General features: G+C 46.4%; 1 protein-coding gene across 1 annotated transcript; it reads right to left on the bottom strand.

Annotated features, from left to right (window-relative positions):
• Positions 1 to 857: 857 nt before the first annotated feature.
• ANHX (anomalous homeobox) lies at positions 858 to 17,297 on the bottom strand. Its single transcript, XM_019506851.1, has 9 exons — positions 16,719 to 17,297; positions 15,916 to 16,040; positions 15,552 to 15,675; positions 13,608 to 13,794; positions 12,626 to 12,758; positions 11,953 to 12,269; positions 10,985 to 11,132; positions 7,282 to 7,369; positions 858 to 2,494 (listed from the first exon to the last, which is right to left on the bottom strand). The coding sequence occupies exons 1-9, from the start codon at positions 17,001 to 17,003 to the stop codon at positions 2,402 to 2,404; spliced, it is 1,500 nt and encodes a 499-aa protein (XP_019362396.1). The 5' UTR covers positions 17,004 to 17,297; the 3' UTR covers positions 858 to 2,401.

The raw sequence follows: 17,297 nt of genomic DNA, 5'->3' as shown, positions 1-17,297 counted from the left end.
CCCCCCCCCCCCCCAAATGTCTCCTGAAGATTGCAGAACCTCTCACAGAAGAAGCTTATCGATTCATTTTACCGCCTCGCATTAGATGCCAGCAGCCAGCACCTATTCCTTATTGTTCTGGAAAGATACACGGAGCTGCAGTATCCATCAGACTGGCAGATCCATCTCCCTCTGTTGCTATGGCTCGACAGCACACTACAGCCAATCAGAAAGGAGATGGATATATATGTCTCTGTTGCTAAAGGCAGACCAGGATCCTTGACCAATCAGGTGGCAGAAGGGAGGACGACTGGGACTTGCTTTGAAATGCTAGCTCTCTGAAGGGACCGACTTTTCTGCTCGGCGTTTTATTATTTATATATATATATTTTTAAGAATGGCAAGTGACCTGTGACAGCCCTTCTGTGCGGAGAGGTCCTTTTACACAAGGGGGTGGGGAGGCTAATTAGATGTTAAATGTGACAGCACAAAGGCAGCCTGTTAGGACAGGAACAACACATCCAAAATGATTTGGAAGATGCTTTCTCCCTGCATCCACCAAGTGACAGCTCCCCTTCCACTTGCATGTGTGCTCAGACGCATCCAAATCTCAGTCATTTACCAAATAGCATATGCATATGGCCCCTTTCAAACACAAATGCACTGAACACAAAAGATCTGGCAGCTGAAGGAAAATAATGAGCAAATACCAGTACAGATATTAATACTCCAGGAAGGTCTAGAGAGGTGGGTTCCTGAGAGAGATCCCCACATTGTCCAGATGGATTGGGCCCCAGACACAAACGTGGAGTTACGCATTTCTAATATCTTCTCATTTTATATTCTAGCCTGTTGAAAATGAAGTGTTCAGACACAGCTGTTTATTAATAACCTTTATTTTAAAACATACTTAATTACCAATATGAACAAGAGTGCCTGCCTCCCCAGTCCTGCCATCCAGAGCTAGCCTTGGGGAAAGTAGCACCCCTTTTTTTAATTCAAAATCTCTCAAGAATTAAATAATTATGCAAAATTCTCAAAAGACTGTGCAATGATATCCCCCTTGCTACGATATCAAACCGAGGGCAGGGATCCTCCCTTTTCTCTCAATGTTCATGTTCTAGCCCTGAGCTCCCCATCTGATGTACAGGAAAAAGTACAAGAGAGGGACTACAGGCAGGTGCTGTAAGGCTGTTCTGGAGAAAGGTTTCTAGGACAAAGGAACTGTCAGCAATTAACTTCTCCCACAAGAGCCGCTGACACAAGGGCTACATCGAAACTGGGTCTAAGAGACGTATTTGCCTAAAATTAATGTGCTAGGCCTCAGCAGCATGATTACCGATTCCTGTTAGAGGCTGTATACTTCTGCAGAAGTGTACAGGCCAAAAGCTGCTTTGCAAAGCATTTGGGAATGTATAGGGCCTGTTTCTCCATTGCCCCTCACCTTGTGCTGTCATCCTCATCTGTATGAAATAAAGGCAAAGTTGATGTGAAATGACACCAAACCAATACTGCAGGGTGTTACTTTCCCAGAGCGGTGGGTTGTGACATGCACTTTTGTACAGAGGTAGATCCAGTGATCAGCTAGAAGGAAGCAGAGAATCAGGCCCATAATTTCAGACTTCAGCAAACTGGAGGAAGGGTGACCATTAGGACTGCAACACCCTTCCCTCCCAATAAGCTCCTTATCTATTTGGAGCTGTGGATTCTCAATCTGGGCTAAAAGGATTCAGCTACCCAGACCCACCTCCATTCTTTTTACTTTTGTGGGAAATTTAAGATCCACCTTCTGCTAGGCACTGACCCATTGGCCAGTCCCATCTCTCCCTATATGACAGTTTTGTTAGGTACTGTAAATTCTGGCATACTCCAAAGTATGTGGCCCGAGTCACAATAGGATGTGTAATGCTCCAGAATTTACAGCAAGCAAGACCACAGATTTGCCAAACTAGTATGCAGCTACTTCCTATCAAAGCTGATTTCATTCCTGGTTCTCTAACCCTGACAAACCCACACAACTCTGCTCTCCTGGCAGATTTCTGATGTTTTCCTCTCAGTAAGCTGAGGGGCTTTAATTATTTCCATTATTAACAAAAACAGGTAGGGCCAGAACCATCTTGACCAGTTATAAAAATGGAGAAACCTGAACACAGTAACTTCCATAGAACCAGTGATCAAACACTTGCAATGGACTATGCATCTTCAAATTGTTCTAGTAAAAACCTGTGATCTTCAAGGACCTCAGGTATCTTGTCTTTGTTATTTATAAAACTTTTGATAAAACCATAGCTAAAACAAACTTTGCAACTACTAGAAAAGACCTCTCTCCCTGAATAATTTTGCCATTATCTCACAACCTGTTGATGACAAAGGGGCAACCACTGAAGAACAGAAGGCCAAATGTAGGATGTCTGCATGCAAGTTACATTCGACTGCCAACTGAAAATTCAAACAGCAGGCATGCTGCCCAGAAAGTGTCACTGGCCACTGGGTTGCTTAGGGGATCCTCCAGCACCTGAAAGATATAATAAAAAACAAGTTTCATCATGCACTGCCTGTCAGGATGCTCTGACTCATTGGGAACGATCTCCTGGTTTCCTTCCTGAGCAAGGCTAGGTGAGAAAAGGGGGGCATGTATGCAGCCAAGGGTGACAATGGGTTAGGTACAATGGGGACAAAAGGAGGAGGGTTCTGCTCCAGGTACAGAGAGGGCAAGTCATCTATAGAAAGCAAGAACATAAAAATGGAAAGCAGCATTTGTGCAGTGTTGCTCTCTCTCATGGCTGAGAGAAATATGCTTAGCTTTATCTTTCCCTCTGCTCATGACACTTATTCCCAAGAAAGCAGGAAAATAATAAAAGAGACTCTGCTGAAATTATTCCCCTAGCTCAAAACAGAAATGGTTACCTAGATGAAAAAAGCAAGCTCAGGAAGGGAAATAAACATTTTCAAAGTGAATTAACCCTGTTTCCCATTTCATTTAACTTATTTCCTTCAGTTACAGTGTGATGCACCCATCAAGGTAGCCTGTGGACAGCAAGAAAGATAGCTCTGGAATCTGACTATAAAGGAGGCACTTAAGACTCATTCACAGATGTCCATCGGATTCATACATTTCCTAAAATAAGCCACAGTACAAAGAAGCTGAACCTCTCTCAGCATCTCCCAGGAAGCAGTCAGATTTTGCAAGAATAGGCCCATGGCTGTTGCACACTAAAACTATCCCTCTTAATATGACGTGTGGAAAATATATCAATGTAAAAGCCCCAAATACCTTCCCAATTTCCTGAACACCTGAATAACCATTATAGAAATTTGGAGATGTCCCCTTCTGACAAATGCAGAACAGTGTAAGGCTTTTCATGCCCTGTCCACGCTACTGGGAACATCATGTTTCTAATCCCATCTCAAAATCAGAGTGTGAGTCCAACAAGGCAAAAGAAAAGATCTGGCTGCAGAGCAGTGGCATGCTTTGGAAATCTTAGAAAGGGCTCATTCATTATTAATACCAAAAGGCTTTCTACTTATCTGGCTCATGTTGTGGCTGGTAAAAAGGCCACTTTCTGAGACAGAGGCCTATAAAGTATTGCTCTCAGAGGCTCACAAGGGGTTCTGTTGCTGTCAGAGCTGCAGATACTTTCCTTAATGGAACTAGCAAACGTGGCCTTCCTCTTTTTTTAAAAAAAGTTTATTCCAGCAGATTATGCTGATATAACGAAGATAGAAACTGCTGCTAAGTGCTCTCTGGGCCAAGAAATCTGAGGCCAAGAAAAAAATACATCAATAGTCCAAGGAGAGTCCTGGGTGTGGCAGGAAGCCTCTCCAAGGGTGGCTGTGAAGCCCCCAGAGTCCCTGCAGCCCTCACTTTCTAAGCAAATCCCCTTCTAGATGCCCACCACACCTTGATGCATGTTTTTGTGCTGTTGTTTGTTTGTTTGTTTTGGGGGGGCTGTTGTTAATGAGGGAGGCTGCCCCAGAGCTTCCTAAATTGTTCTTTCAAATGACCACCAGGTGCATGTAGCCTGTGCTTTATGGACTAATTATCTGGTTCCAATCCTCCCCCGCACCATGCCCCATGCATGCACATGGCATCTTCATTGATGTTTTCTTTCACTTAAGCCTCCTTCTGAGGTTCCTGGACCCTTGCTGGTCCCACATTTGCAGCCTCTCCCTAGGCTCTGGACCCCTTCCTGGTACCTGGGAACCTCCTGCAGCCCCTTAGTTCCTACCCACACCTCCAGACTGCTTTAGGTGTTATCTCCAAGCTGGCCTTCTGGAGCTGCAGCCATCCTGCTGACATGGTGTTCTCTCAGCAGGCTCCCAAATGTTACTCCCAGCTTCAGTCAGGGCCTGGACTTATACCTGCTCACTCCCTGGATCAGATGACCCCCCAGTTAGCCTTGGCCTGCACCTGCCAACAGCTTTGCAAGCTACCTGACCTCTTAGTGACATGCACCCCCAAGTGCCCTGCCACACTGGGATCCTGGCGTTTAAGTATCATTCAATTCAGAATTGTCTCTCCACCACTACTCCCCATGCAATGGATTTCTAGTTGTCATCTTTGGGATGCTGTTACTTCAAATCAGTATAGGAAAGTATAGGTTGCCATGGTAAAGATATTAGTTTAATTTGGGTGTTGTTTTTAAGATTAACTGTAACAGTGCTCTATTTGACTTCTTGCTCTGAGCCTTGTGGCCAGGGGCGGGGGAATCCCATTGTAGGAACAACAAGAAAGACTTTGGGAATGGGTGTCACATCCAAATCTAATGGCTCAGAAAAACAGAATCAAATTGTATATGCACACTTAGAAGGTGTGCACCCATAAAGCACAGTCTCAGGGGGGATGTGCTGTGCACTGTCCTGCATAAACCTCTGGCTGTGCACAGAGGTTCTGAGCTAAATAGTACATGATAAAAATACAGGCTACAGAGGCAACAGTGGCAACAGCTTCAGGGGTGCATGCTTTGTTTCATACAGCTTTGATAAATTAGTTAAGTAAAAGAAGACCTCTCTCCCCTGTCTTTGCTGGGCACTATTAATTGTCCTCTAACAACACGCTTAGACTGAGACTGGAGAAGGTGCAGGGAAAAGAAAGGGTCACTGGGCATTAAAAAGGAGAATTGCTAGGATTTTAATCTTTTAATCTGCCACACAAAGTTCACTCCTCCTAAATTCCCATTTAACTGAGAGCATGGGACTGCTCTCCTAAACAAGGACAAGTGCAAAGTCATGCATTTAGGACAGAAAAATCCCATGCATCTGTACAGGCTGGGGGCTGACTGGCTGGGCAGCTGCTCTGCAGAAAAGGACCTGGGGGTTACAGTAGACAATAAACTGATTACAAGACAACAGCGTGCCCTTTTTGTGAAGAAAGCTGATGGCATACTGGGCTGCATTAGCAGGAGCACTGCCAGCAGACTGAGGGAAGTGATTCTTCCCCTCTATTTGGCACTGATGAGTACTGTGTCCAGTTTTGAACCCTCCACTACAGAAAGGATGTGGACAAATTAGAGAAAGTCCAGCAGAGGGCAATGAAAATGGTGAGGGAACTGGAGGACATGACTGAGGCTGAGGGAACTGGGTTTATTTAGCCTGGAAAAGAGAAGACTAAGAAGGGATTTAACAGCAGCCTTCAGCTACCAGAAGGGTGGTTAAACAAAGTGGATGGAGCTAGATTGTTCTCAGTGGTGGCACATGACAGAACAAGGAGCAACAGTCTCAAATTTAAGGGAAGTTTAAGTTAGATATTAGGATGAACTCTCTCATTAGGAGGGTGGTGAAGCACTGGAACAAGTTACCCAGAGAGGTGGTGGAATCTCCATCCTTGGGAGGTTTTTAAGACCTGAGTAGACAAAGGCTTGGCTGGGATGATCTAGTTGAGGATGGTCCTGCCTTGAGCAGGGGGTTGGACTAGATGACCTCCTGAGGTCCCTTCCAACCCTAGTTTTCTATGATTCTATGAATTTCCCAACACTTGCACTTCCTTTCACAGGACCGAATATGAAATCATGATTCAGGGTCTACTGAATAGGGAGTAGGGAGGGACTGCTTATAGTCGTCTCCCTAGACATTACTCCCAGCTATGCTAATGGAGAAAGCCATTATAAATTAAGCTTTAGATATTCAAAGGCAGTCTCCTAAAGAGAATACCACACTTGTGAATGGCTGAGACTGGAAGAGATGCAAGCTCCCCTATGGACACGCATACATTTGAAGCCATTTCAAAAGATCAACAGCTGTTGTGTTCCAGTTGTTACAGGTGGATAAACTGGGAACAAAACTGCTCCAATTATAAGAGAGCTTCATCCAGCCTTAAAGTTAGGATGGTTTTGCTGCATTTGTATCATTCCCGGCTCCTCCATGGGTAAGAAAGTAACAGTGGCAGCCCATCTGAAAAGCTGTCCCTTTGAAAATGTTTCAAATGTACCTGTGTCAGTATGCAAAGAAGGTTGATTTGCTAACAAGCTCAACAGCTAGTGGGCATTTGAAAAAGAGCCAAACATTTGAAAAGATCTGGCACCCAGAAGCTTCCATTGGGACAATCCAGCACCGAACATGCTGAGTTTTTTTTTTTTTAAATGAACGTGGATTGGGACTGCACAGCACCCAAGAAAATCAGGCTACTAAATTAGGCGTCACTATTGATTTAGGTGACTAGTCTTAGACTCCCATATTTGAAAGCACCAGCCAGGGCACCAAAACCATGATTCTGGCCGGAAACCTTGTAAATAGCATAGCTGTGTGCTTCCTCATATTAAGCAATTCAGGACCACCTGTAATGGCCATTTCCAGTGGCTGCAGCTGGCACCAAAAGAGAAATCATCCTAGAATATCCCCCATCTCTGAGGTTGTGCATCAAAATCAAATTTTCAAGATGAACAGGACAAATGACTCCTTGGAGATCTGTCCTTGTGAAGACAGCTCCCTATAGGGGGAGCTCAGAAAGGGGGATGAGGGTATCAGTGATGAGCTTGTGTCTCGGCCAGTTCCATTGATACCTCCCCTACTGACCACGGCTATATTCCATCCCCGACAAAACAAAAGCTTCCCTCAGTTAACGCAGTACAATTTTAAAAGATCCTTCCTATCCTATGGTCTTCCCAGCATAAAATTTCAAGGGCTGGATTTTTTTCAGCACCTCCTAATAAAGTTAGAAGGAGACATGTTTCACTTCTATCCCACCATGATTTTCTTAAAGGAAGTCCAAACTTCCACATCTCCAATTTCCACCTGAAGGGGGATCATACTCCAAAATGAATGTACTGTGGTCTTTTCTTCTGTAGGTTGAGTGCATTCCCTTACCTGGCTATGTTCCAAAGCCTGGCTTTCCTCCACACAGGGCATGGACACAGGGGGACACTGAGGTTTGCCAAGCACAGTTTGTGGAGAACTGGAAAAGAAAAGCATTAGCACACATCAGAATCTAGGTACCCTTTGGGTGTTCCTCTGCAATCATGCCCCTCTCTCTGTTTACAACAGACTCCCAGGAGCTGGAATGGAGGGGGCCCTGCAGGACAATGTATTTGCAGAGGGAGAAGATTTTATGTATATGTTGCTAAGGACTATATAAAACCCAGGCCACATCCCCAACCCTACCATCAGGGTTTGAAAGAAGATAAGAGATCCTGAAGTGGGAGCATTGTCACTGCCAGGAGTAGTGATGAGGAATGACACCTAGATATCCAATTTTGTTTCTGTACCTAAAGCCCCCTCTGCACATTACAGGTATTGTGCAATTAACTGGTTAATTATGTCATTACCTTGAAACCAGCTGTGTGCGCAAAGTAGCTATCACATAGTAGAAAGGTCCAACCAGCTATAAAGGTAGACCTCCAAAATGGGTTGCCACTGAGCTTTAATTTGCATGTGTAGCAGTCTCCCCTGTGGCTGGGAGCTACAGGTGTGGAACCACTGGGCTTACACAGGGGTCTGTGTCTGAGGTGTGCCTCATGCACAGCTGAGACCCAGGGCTCCCACAGCCAATGGGACTCTGGGTCCCAGCTGTGCATGAGGCTCAGTCTGGACCTAGGGCCCTGTCACCCTGCAGGGGCTCTGGGTACCAGCTGTATGTAGCACCCACGGCCAGGAGCCCCCTCAGCAAAGCAGGCTCACAACCATGGGTGCCTGCTCCTTGCAGATGCAGGGGCAACCTAGGATTGGGCTCCCCCTGCACTGGCAATAAGGCACAATTGGATCTAATGCATGATCCCATAATCATGTCTCCTTCCATGCACATGTATCATGGCAGGAGGTGCAACTGTGTGCATCAGACATTAGATCCAGTTGTGCCTTTATCTATACATGTAAAGGTAGCCTAATAGACTTTCTTCAGCAAGCAGGCATTGACCAAAGATTGTGTCTATCTTGGAGCATATCATAGAAACAATGATCTTCGAGTCAAAACACAAAGCTTCTGGAACTAGCCATAACATCCTCAGCAGCTCCTCTAGTCTCTCAAGGCCTTTAGCTGGGAGCCCCAAGTCTCAGCCTGTCCTTCATTCACACCTATTGTCTGGCTCCCTCAACAGTCCTCTCCAGGGACAACAGGTCTTAGTTGTAGCACTAAGCTAAGGATATTTCTTAAATTTCTATGTCCCCCTCTCCAAAAGAGGTTGAGGGAGACTTGCAGTAAAAAAAACAACCCCCCCCCCCAAAAAAAACCCAGATAAATTATGAAGACAGATAAAAATATTAAAATAAAATATTATGCAACAGACCAAACAGAATTAGAGGGACGGGATGGAGGAGATGGACAGAGAAGGACTCTCACTCCTCTCCCACAGTGACTCTCTCAGAGATGCTGCCTGCTGCATTAACAGCACAGTTGGTGCTGCTCCCTGCAATACTCCCCCTCACAGATGTTTGGTTTCAACAACCGCAAAGCAGAGGGCCCATTGGAAGGAGACTTGCTAGCAGCTTGAGCTGGGCTCCCAGCAATCCATGGAGCATCCACAAGTTGCAATGGGCATCTTAACTTTTGTAGTTCCCTGCACCAACAGGCTGGCTGGAAAATCCTGGTTCTCATGATGCCTGTGGTGCAGTGGGCTTTTCTGTCTGAAATGCAGATCACTAGGGAGTGTTGCTCTGTCTGGCTCATAAGCTGTGCCAAATTCCATCTGCTCTAATCAAAGGAGTGAAAAAGTCACTGGAAGGCTGGCCTTAACAACAAGCAGCTGCTTGGGGCACGCAGCCTGCCATTTCACTACCTGGCCCAAGCTCCCCTGTCTGGCAGCAGGGCCAGATGGAGAAGCAGGAAACTCACAGCCTGTTTCCTCCTCACACCCCCACATCACAGCTCCGAGCCCAGATCACAAAGCTGGATTTAGTCCTAAGCCTCTGGATTCTCTCCAACTGTAAAAAGCCCCTTCAGGAAATCAATTGGAGTTGTTCTAATCAGCTTTCAGCCCGAGTCCTGTCAGGGCAAGCACCTTTAAAATGAGACAGAAGCCGATTAAGGCTCCTTTGATTAGCCTGCAGCTCTGCCCCTGCAATTATCAGCGACCAGTTGAGGGGCAGAGGGTGGTCAGAGAAAGAGAGCAAATGACTGGACCTCTCTTCTAGGCTCTGACAGTGACTTGTTGCATGTGTACGTGTGTGTGCGCGTGCCTGCGCGTGTGTGTGAGAGAAGGGCTTGAGCTTTTCCTCTGGTGCCATGTTTAGCTCCAGTTACAGTGGACTCCACCTTTTTGCTGCTGTACACTGATTACTAGTCTTGCCCATGCCATTTTAAGGACAACCATTGGTGGTATCCAGACTCCATGGATAACATTTTCAAGAGTGCTCTAGTGACTTAGGAGCCCCCCAACCGCCAGAGAAACTTCTGTGCCTCAGCATCCATGCCACTTCAAAATCTCCCCCATATGCCAATTTCAAGACCATCCCCACCCCCGCAAGGGAACTGGGTAGGACAGTAAATGAATGCATAGCAGCAGAGATGAGAATAAATTAACTGCTTTCAGCAAATCTGCGTCCTTGCAGTCAGCAGGGCTCCCATTGCCAGAATCCCGATCCAGGGGAGTGGTGGGTGGATTCCTGACAAAGCGTATGCACCCAAGACACATACTACAGCAAGGTGACATTTACCAAGGATTTCCCCATATGTTGGCATAGTTTAAAAAGAAGCACATGTTCATTCCGGGACCAGAACATGCAGTTTTAGATCCAGACAAAACATGAGATATGCTAGGCACAGCAATAGCTGTAGGCATCAGGCCAACGGGGTGGGGAAGAGAGGTTTTTAAGCAGAGAGTTGGGAATTAGGAAACGCAGAGGTCTAATTCCAGTCCCTCACCCTGATCTCCCTCATCTGTAAAATGGGAATAACAAAACTTCCCCCCACTTACTTATTTGATATGACAGGTCCTGCAGCTAAGTAAATGAAAACTTCTTCACAATGCTTGTTCTGCAGCATTTGCTGCTGGAGCACATCATGAAAACAACAGGGAAAGTTTGTACAAGCCATGAACTGAACTTGCAAGAACCAGAAAAAACTCTGCAACTATGAAGTATTTTGTGTGGGCAGAAACCCAAGAGCAGAACCAGAACGCTGAGGCCTGTGACAGTCTGCCCTGTAGAAAAAGCTTGTCACAAAGCTACATGTCTCCAAAAGCTATTTTTGGACAGTTCACACAGGCCTCATTACCCCAACTGTCAATATACAAGGCAGGATCACCAGAATCGATGCTATGCCACAGATGAGCTGAGCAAGTGGCTCAGAAGCTAAGCCTGTTCAGATACAGGTGTCTGTGCCTTCTCTTACTGGACCTGGATCCACTTTGCCCTGCACCATGCAGAACCACTTTTGCCTGGGAAATGACTGCATTTTACATCCACTGTGCACCAGTGTAAATGCTTAAAAAGGGGAAGCACAGTGCAAGACTCAGGCTCTTGGTGAAAGATGCAGACTCAGAGGCAGGGACTGCTTGGAGACCAGAGATGCACTTGGCACAGCAACCTATCTACACTGCTGCCCCTCAGCCGGCCTTGTGCCCTCCGCTCCTGTTACCTGCAAGGAAGAACGGCTTCCAGAGACCCTAGCTGTCCTTCTCTAAGTATGAAGCTTCCAACCTCTAACTCTGCCTGCTGACTGACGCTTCCTGAACTGGCCTCAATGCAGCCACCTGGAGGGACCCAGCTCAAGGGAGCTCTGACACCTGCTGAAGTAAATATTCATGTTAGGAGAGCTGCAGACAATGAGACTCAAGTGGCAAGCCCAGCCTCCTCCTGCCCCTTCTTCTCAGGAGATGCATAATCCATGGTCAAAGCCCCTTTCTCAGTTCAGTCCTACAGTCAGACACCCAGGACCAGACATGGCAATTAGCTAGCACCTGGCTGCAGTGCTCCTGGCTGCTGCTCTCCCTGCCCCTTTATCCACCCTCTGATCTCAGCTCGAGAGGAACTAAATGGTGTGTCAAATTGAGACTGCTTTTGAGAAGGGGAGAATTGCAGGAAGGGTAGGAGACAAGGCAGGAAGAAGAAACAACAGGGAAGGAAGGGAGAGCAAGGGAAGAGAAAGGAAAGTGGTAAGGGGAACTGTGGTGTGTGGGGGAAGGACTGATGCATCCAGGAGGTGAGTGCATGGATAGGCAGCACTGAGCTGTTGAGAACTGGGAGGGGGGCGGGGGCAGGGATTAAAGACCCACACATCAAGGCCAGTGCAAACAGTTGAAGGGAGTTTGCCAGAGCAAGCAGGACCCAGCTGCCTGAGGAAGCACTGTCTCACAGAAGGGGTTGCATCCCAGGTAAAGAGATAGTTGGGGAGGAAAAATAAACCTTAATCCAGGTCTGGTGGCCTACATTTCTCAGATATGATCCCGAGCTGGCAGGCCCAGGACTCCAGAGTTTAGGATAAACCCAGCTGCCCTCCTTCCTTGCTACCATGCTACAGAGGCTGTCTGGGGGAGCAGGAGGGTCAGAGACAAAGGCAGAAGTTTGCAAAACCACAGGGGCTCTGAACCAGGCAGTTCCACTAACCTGCTGTGCCAGGGCTCCAGGGGGGGGCCCAGCTGCTTGCACCAGAGACTCCTCTTGCACTTGGCATCAGCTGCCTCCCATCCAACTCCTCTGCTTGGAAGGGGAGTGGCCCATAGCAGCATGGGACAAGGTTTTCCAGCCAGGGGCTGGGGGCATTGCAACTGGATGCCTCTCTGGTCTCCAGGATGACAGAGCTAAGGCTGGTTCCAGGCTCCAGGTCAACTTCCGTGCAGAAAGCTGCAGGCTCCTCAGTGCTGAGAGCAGTCACAGAAGTTCTGCTTGACCTTGTTTCCTGTAATGGGCTGCCCTGCAGAAAGCTGTAGTGATGCAACAAATGAGAGGCTGCATTATGCTGGTCTACAAAGAGCAACAGCAACATCTCTTAAGGGGAGAAACAGCTGTTCAGTACCTACAGCAACCCAGCCTATGCTGCTGCTCTTGTGGAGTGGGACACACAGCTGAACACTGGAGGCCCACCCCTGGCAGGCAGGCAGGGGAACTTATGCCAGCTGCTCAGATTGTCTGAGGCTGATCTTGGGGCATTTCCATTGAGGAAAGGAGTCAAGACTCTCCACACAGCCCTCCCTGGGAACTGCCAACTTGGGGGAAGGGTCAGTCCCATGACAGAAGTTAAAGATCTATTGCTCAGTGATGAGACACTCTCATGCATCACCTGGAATTCAGCAATGTTGAATACGTCCTAACAGCAGAACAATCCGCATCTGCAGCTGACTGCTCCCAGCCTGGGTCACACGGCACAAAGGTCAGCTCTACACGCCCCGAACCAATGTCTGCATAGAAGTCATCTGGAAGACATTAGACAGGGCAAGTGAAGGGACACCCCTGGGAGTCCTAAATGCAGTACAACTGAGAAGCCAAAAACAGTTTTGTTTTCACTCCGAGAGGGTGCAATGAAAATACCCCTGGGCAATGAAAATGCTCAGTGGGTTTTACTGAGCTTAGGGTTAAAGGCTGCATGGGGACAGCCACCTACTAACCAGGGGAGGGAGATTCCTTTACTTGGGCTGCTGAAAGTCTTTAGTCTTCATTGGCTAGGTGTCACTCACTACCAATCCAACCTTAGGATAGCAGAAGAGACAGACACCTGACTGGAATGGTTTAAAGAAGCACGATCTGGCCTTGAGCAAGGGTTGGAGTAGAGGATCTCCTGAGGGCCCTTCCAGCCCTGCTCTTCTATGATTCTTTAACAGAACAGCAGATGCAGTTTTGGGATTTTCACAGGCCAGGCAGGAAAAGGGCAGGATGGTAGGGAAGCTACATGCCAGGCCTCTGGGAATGTTGCAATTTTCACCAGTGTCTGAGCACTGGCAACTGTTGTGACTTCTGCTGTTCCCCCACCCAACAGTGTCTACCCTAACAACCAGTTGCAACAGCAGGGCCACCTCTCCCATAGGCAGTCACTGATCCCTGCTCCAAGGAGAGAGGGGGTGACTGATACTGGGTACCTATTTCCACACAGTGATGGCTACTAGTAGAAAGAGACTGCTTGACCAGAGCAGTCCTCCAATGGTTTTTTGACTGAGCAGTGCAGAATTGCTGGTCCTAAGGAAACAGTAGTAGCGAAGAGTGCCTTTCTGCTTATTGCTGGCCTCTCAGCTGCCTCTACCACCACCCAGATCCACTAGGAGACTAACCTGCAGCCTGTGGCATGGAAGATCCACTCTCTGGCTGGTGCTTTGCTTGGTGGGCAGAAACCTTCTCATGAGTGGAGCTGACAAGCCTCTCTACCTGACTGAACCGGGATTTTTGACGGCGACGATAATTGGCAAACCAGTTATAGACCTGATTTGGTTGCAGGTTTGTGTCCCGAGCCAAACCCTCCTGCAAACCCAGGAGGAGCAAGGGAAAAAGAATAAACCATATCCAAACAACCAGGCTTGTCCCTCCCACTTCCAAAAGCAATCAGACAGTGTGGGCTTCAAAACCACCAAGGAGCCTCATAAACTGGATAGATCACACAGCCACCCCTGATCAATTAGCCCACGAAGAGGAAGAAGGTAGAAACAGTACATTCTCCTTAAGCATCCCATTTGGAGAAGGGAGTCCCAGGTATTCCAGTGAGTCTTTGCCTTCCATACAATGAACAGACGTACACTTAACTGACAGAACTCAGTAAATGGTTAATTGCCTTCATGATTTTAATGGAGCAGGCAAACTAACCACTAGAACCAAGGTTACTGGGCTTGATGCAGGAAATGCTTCCTGCAGGAGGTCAGACTAAACAATTATAACAGGCCCTTCTGCCCTTAAGAAATCTGAGACTCTAGAACGGACCTTTGAAATTCTTGCCCATTGCACAAAAAACTGCAAAGAATTTTTCTACTAAATGATCAGAAGCCAGAAATAGCACAGTTCAATTGCGTGTGTAACTGTTAACTTTTCTCCCTTGCATGTAGTGATTATTACAGTCTCACATTAAACAACCAGATTTTCTAAATAATATAATTTGTCCTATGTTAGATATGTACATATCAATTTGCAATGTTTCTTTCTTTTTTTTTTGTTTGTATTTATTTTTATTCTGACAATAAGCCTGTATGGGCTTATTCATTTTGGCTCTTTATATAACAGGCTTGTCTCTCTCACAAGTACCTTGATAATTTATTCAGACACCATATATTACATATTTTTTCCGGAAGTACAACTCCAAGTGCAATTCAGGGCATAAGGGACATAGCTATGAAACAAACGTGTAACTGATGCATTCTATTGATCTATGGTGGACTTATGTGTATAAGAAAGACTCACTGCATATTGAAACAAATACCTTTTAGGACTCTGACTAACACACTGGTGCATATCTAAGGTTGTAGAAAAAACTAGCCCTTATATTAAACAATTTGATAAATAATCTGATTGTATAATTAAGGCTGCATATTATAATGTCCAGGCATAAGAGGACAGAGTTTTAGCTTAGCATACAACCTTACACTCTCACTTCCTAACTTCTGAGCATTCACCTAGATAACCTTAATGTCCTCCTAATATACATTTGTACTGGAAATTTTGTAGGGTCTGTAAGTTCTGAAAAAAGAGACAAAAAAGAAACTTCAGAATACAGAACTATCCAGGTAGGCCCTGCCCAGCCAAATTAAGCCCATGCACTGCACAGCACTGTATATTCTGGCTGAAACCTTAAAATAATTTAGTGAGGAGACTCTGTGTTCAACATACATGTGAGCAAAATGCAAGTTCAACAGATGATAACTCAGTGAACTCAAAACCAATAATCAAAATAATTCTCTCCAGCACTTCTCAGTGAGGGCTGCTTCCCTAGACTTCATCTAGCCATTTCACAGCTTCATCAGGATAAAGTAGTGTTTTTAACAATTGAGAAGATATTTTCCAATCTCTCTGTTCTTCAGAGCATCAGGAGCTATTTTCCTTGAATTTAAAAAAAGTGTATATAGAAGGGACATTTGGGGTCATAGATCAAGACTGCAAAACTTCAGCCCCAAAGGTGAAAGTTGCAAGTGACTGAGAAGAATAGCTTAGAATAGAAACATTTCTGGGGCCCTGACTACAAAAGAAACCTTCAGTACCAGCCCTGGTGCCAACACAGCACACAGCAACCATACCCGCTGCTTCTTGTCTGGATTTGTTGTCACTTCTGCAGCAAACCTGTGCAGCTCTCTGCGCACCTTTTCTGGATAGTTTCGATTCTTCAAACCTTCAGGACAAAGGGAAACTGGTGGAGGATTCCTGCATGCAATAAAATTCATGATCACTGGGATGCCAGGACTACAGCAATAAAAAAAAAAAAAAATCAATGGGTGTTTGGATACTGATCATACTGGAAGCAGGCTGAAGCTTCAAGTTCACAGACAAACTTATTCCCCCAAGAAGGGAGCATTTGAAGGTGTAAGGAAGCCCCTTAACCTCCACCCACCATGACCTCCTGTCACAGGGAAGGAAGCACCAAATACCCCGTGCCGGAGGTACCTCTTCCTGCAGCGGAATTTCTGCACTGGTGTCAGGGAATCAGTGCGGTGTTTCTCCATAGCCCTGTGGTAGTGGATCTCATGCCAAAGGGCCACCAGCTCTTTCTTTTCTTCTACCCTGCAATGCTATGATGACAGCAAGGCTAAGCACACCCTCTCCACACAGTTAACCAGAGCCCCTTATAGAAAAGAGAGCCCTCAGCACCCTGACACCAATAGACAGGGATTCAGACTGGATCAACTGAATTTGTAATCTTCCCTAAACTTGGAGCTCTTTTGTAGCCTACTATTCCTTTTCTAACCCACACAGAGTGACACCTTGAAGGAAAAAAGCTCATTGCACATCTGTCAGCCTTTTATTTTTAAGGCTGATAAAAGGAGCTCAGACAACAATTCTGTTCTCTGCAGGGCTGATACTGAGAGAGCAGAGATAGTCCAGGCTTCCTCGCAGCATTTCACCTCTGGCTCAGTGATGCAAACAGCTGACTACTCAGGTACTGGCGCACCAGTGCATGTATGTGTGCGCCAAGCTTCAGCACCTGAGTAGCCCCAGTTCCAGTAGGAATTGCACCAGTGCAGCTGGGAACAGACATGGGTCCTCAGTGCTTTTACAGAGAAATAATTCTCTCTGAACAAACGTTTCTCCCCATGGTTTCTCCATGGATGTCAGAACTGTGTGACCCTCCTCCAAACTCCTTGAGGACCCCAAATCATCTAATCCTCTCCTTGGAGTTGTGTTTTAAGTATGAGGTCTAATCTCACTTCCTCTCCCCAGGTTCACTGTGACCAAAAGTATGTTCCTACCTCCAGGAGCCTACAGGCTGTCTCATGCTGACCCCAGTGGATATGGACAAACACACAGGCTCGGACTATGTGGATGCTGGCGAGGAAATGCATCCAGTGTTTGCACCCCATCACAGCCCGCACTAGCTTCTGCAAGCTGGGAGAAACACTCTGGAAATCTTGGCAGAGCTGTCCCGCTAACTTCAGCAGCTGGGCCTCGGGTGGTTTCTTGTTTTTATTCTTATTTAGTAGCCTCATGAACCGCTTCATCCTTATGTTCCACTGGACCCCTTTTCTGTGCAACATAGAAACAACAACTGATGTTTTAGCTGCTTAATGAACGTTCCTGCCTCTATCAAGGCACAAGGCTGCCTTCTAGTCTAGCTCCTGCCCAACAATAAAAACTCCACAGCACTTCTATTGCATTTCTCATCTTAAAAGTACTTGGTTAAGAGTAGGAAATTCCTCAACACTCTTGTAAGGCAAGTACCATTCCAGGTTCACAAAGATAAAAAACTAAGGCCCAGAAAGGTGCAGTGGCTTGAAATGGCAGAACTTGCAACAGAAGCCAGGAGACTGACTTGCAGCATACTCCCTTCC

The sequence above is a fragment of the Gavialis gangeticus genome, unplaced genomic scaffold (genome assembly GCF_001723915.1).
Source record: "Gavialis gangeticus isolate Ggan-Ray unplaced genomic scaffold, GavGan_comp1, whole genome shotgun sequence".
Taxonomy (NCBI): domain Eukaryota; kingdom Metazoa; phylum Chordata; order Crocodylia; family Gavialidae; genus Gavialis; species Gavialis gangeticus.
The sequence above is the reverse complement of the archived record's forward strand: the minus strand, read 5'-3'. Positions and strand labels throughout refer to the sequence as shown.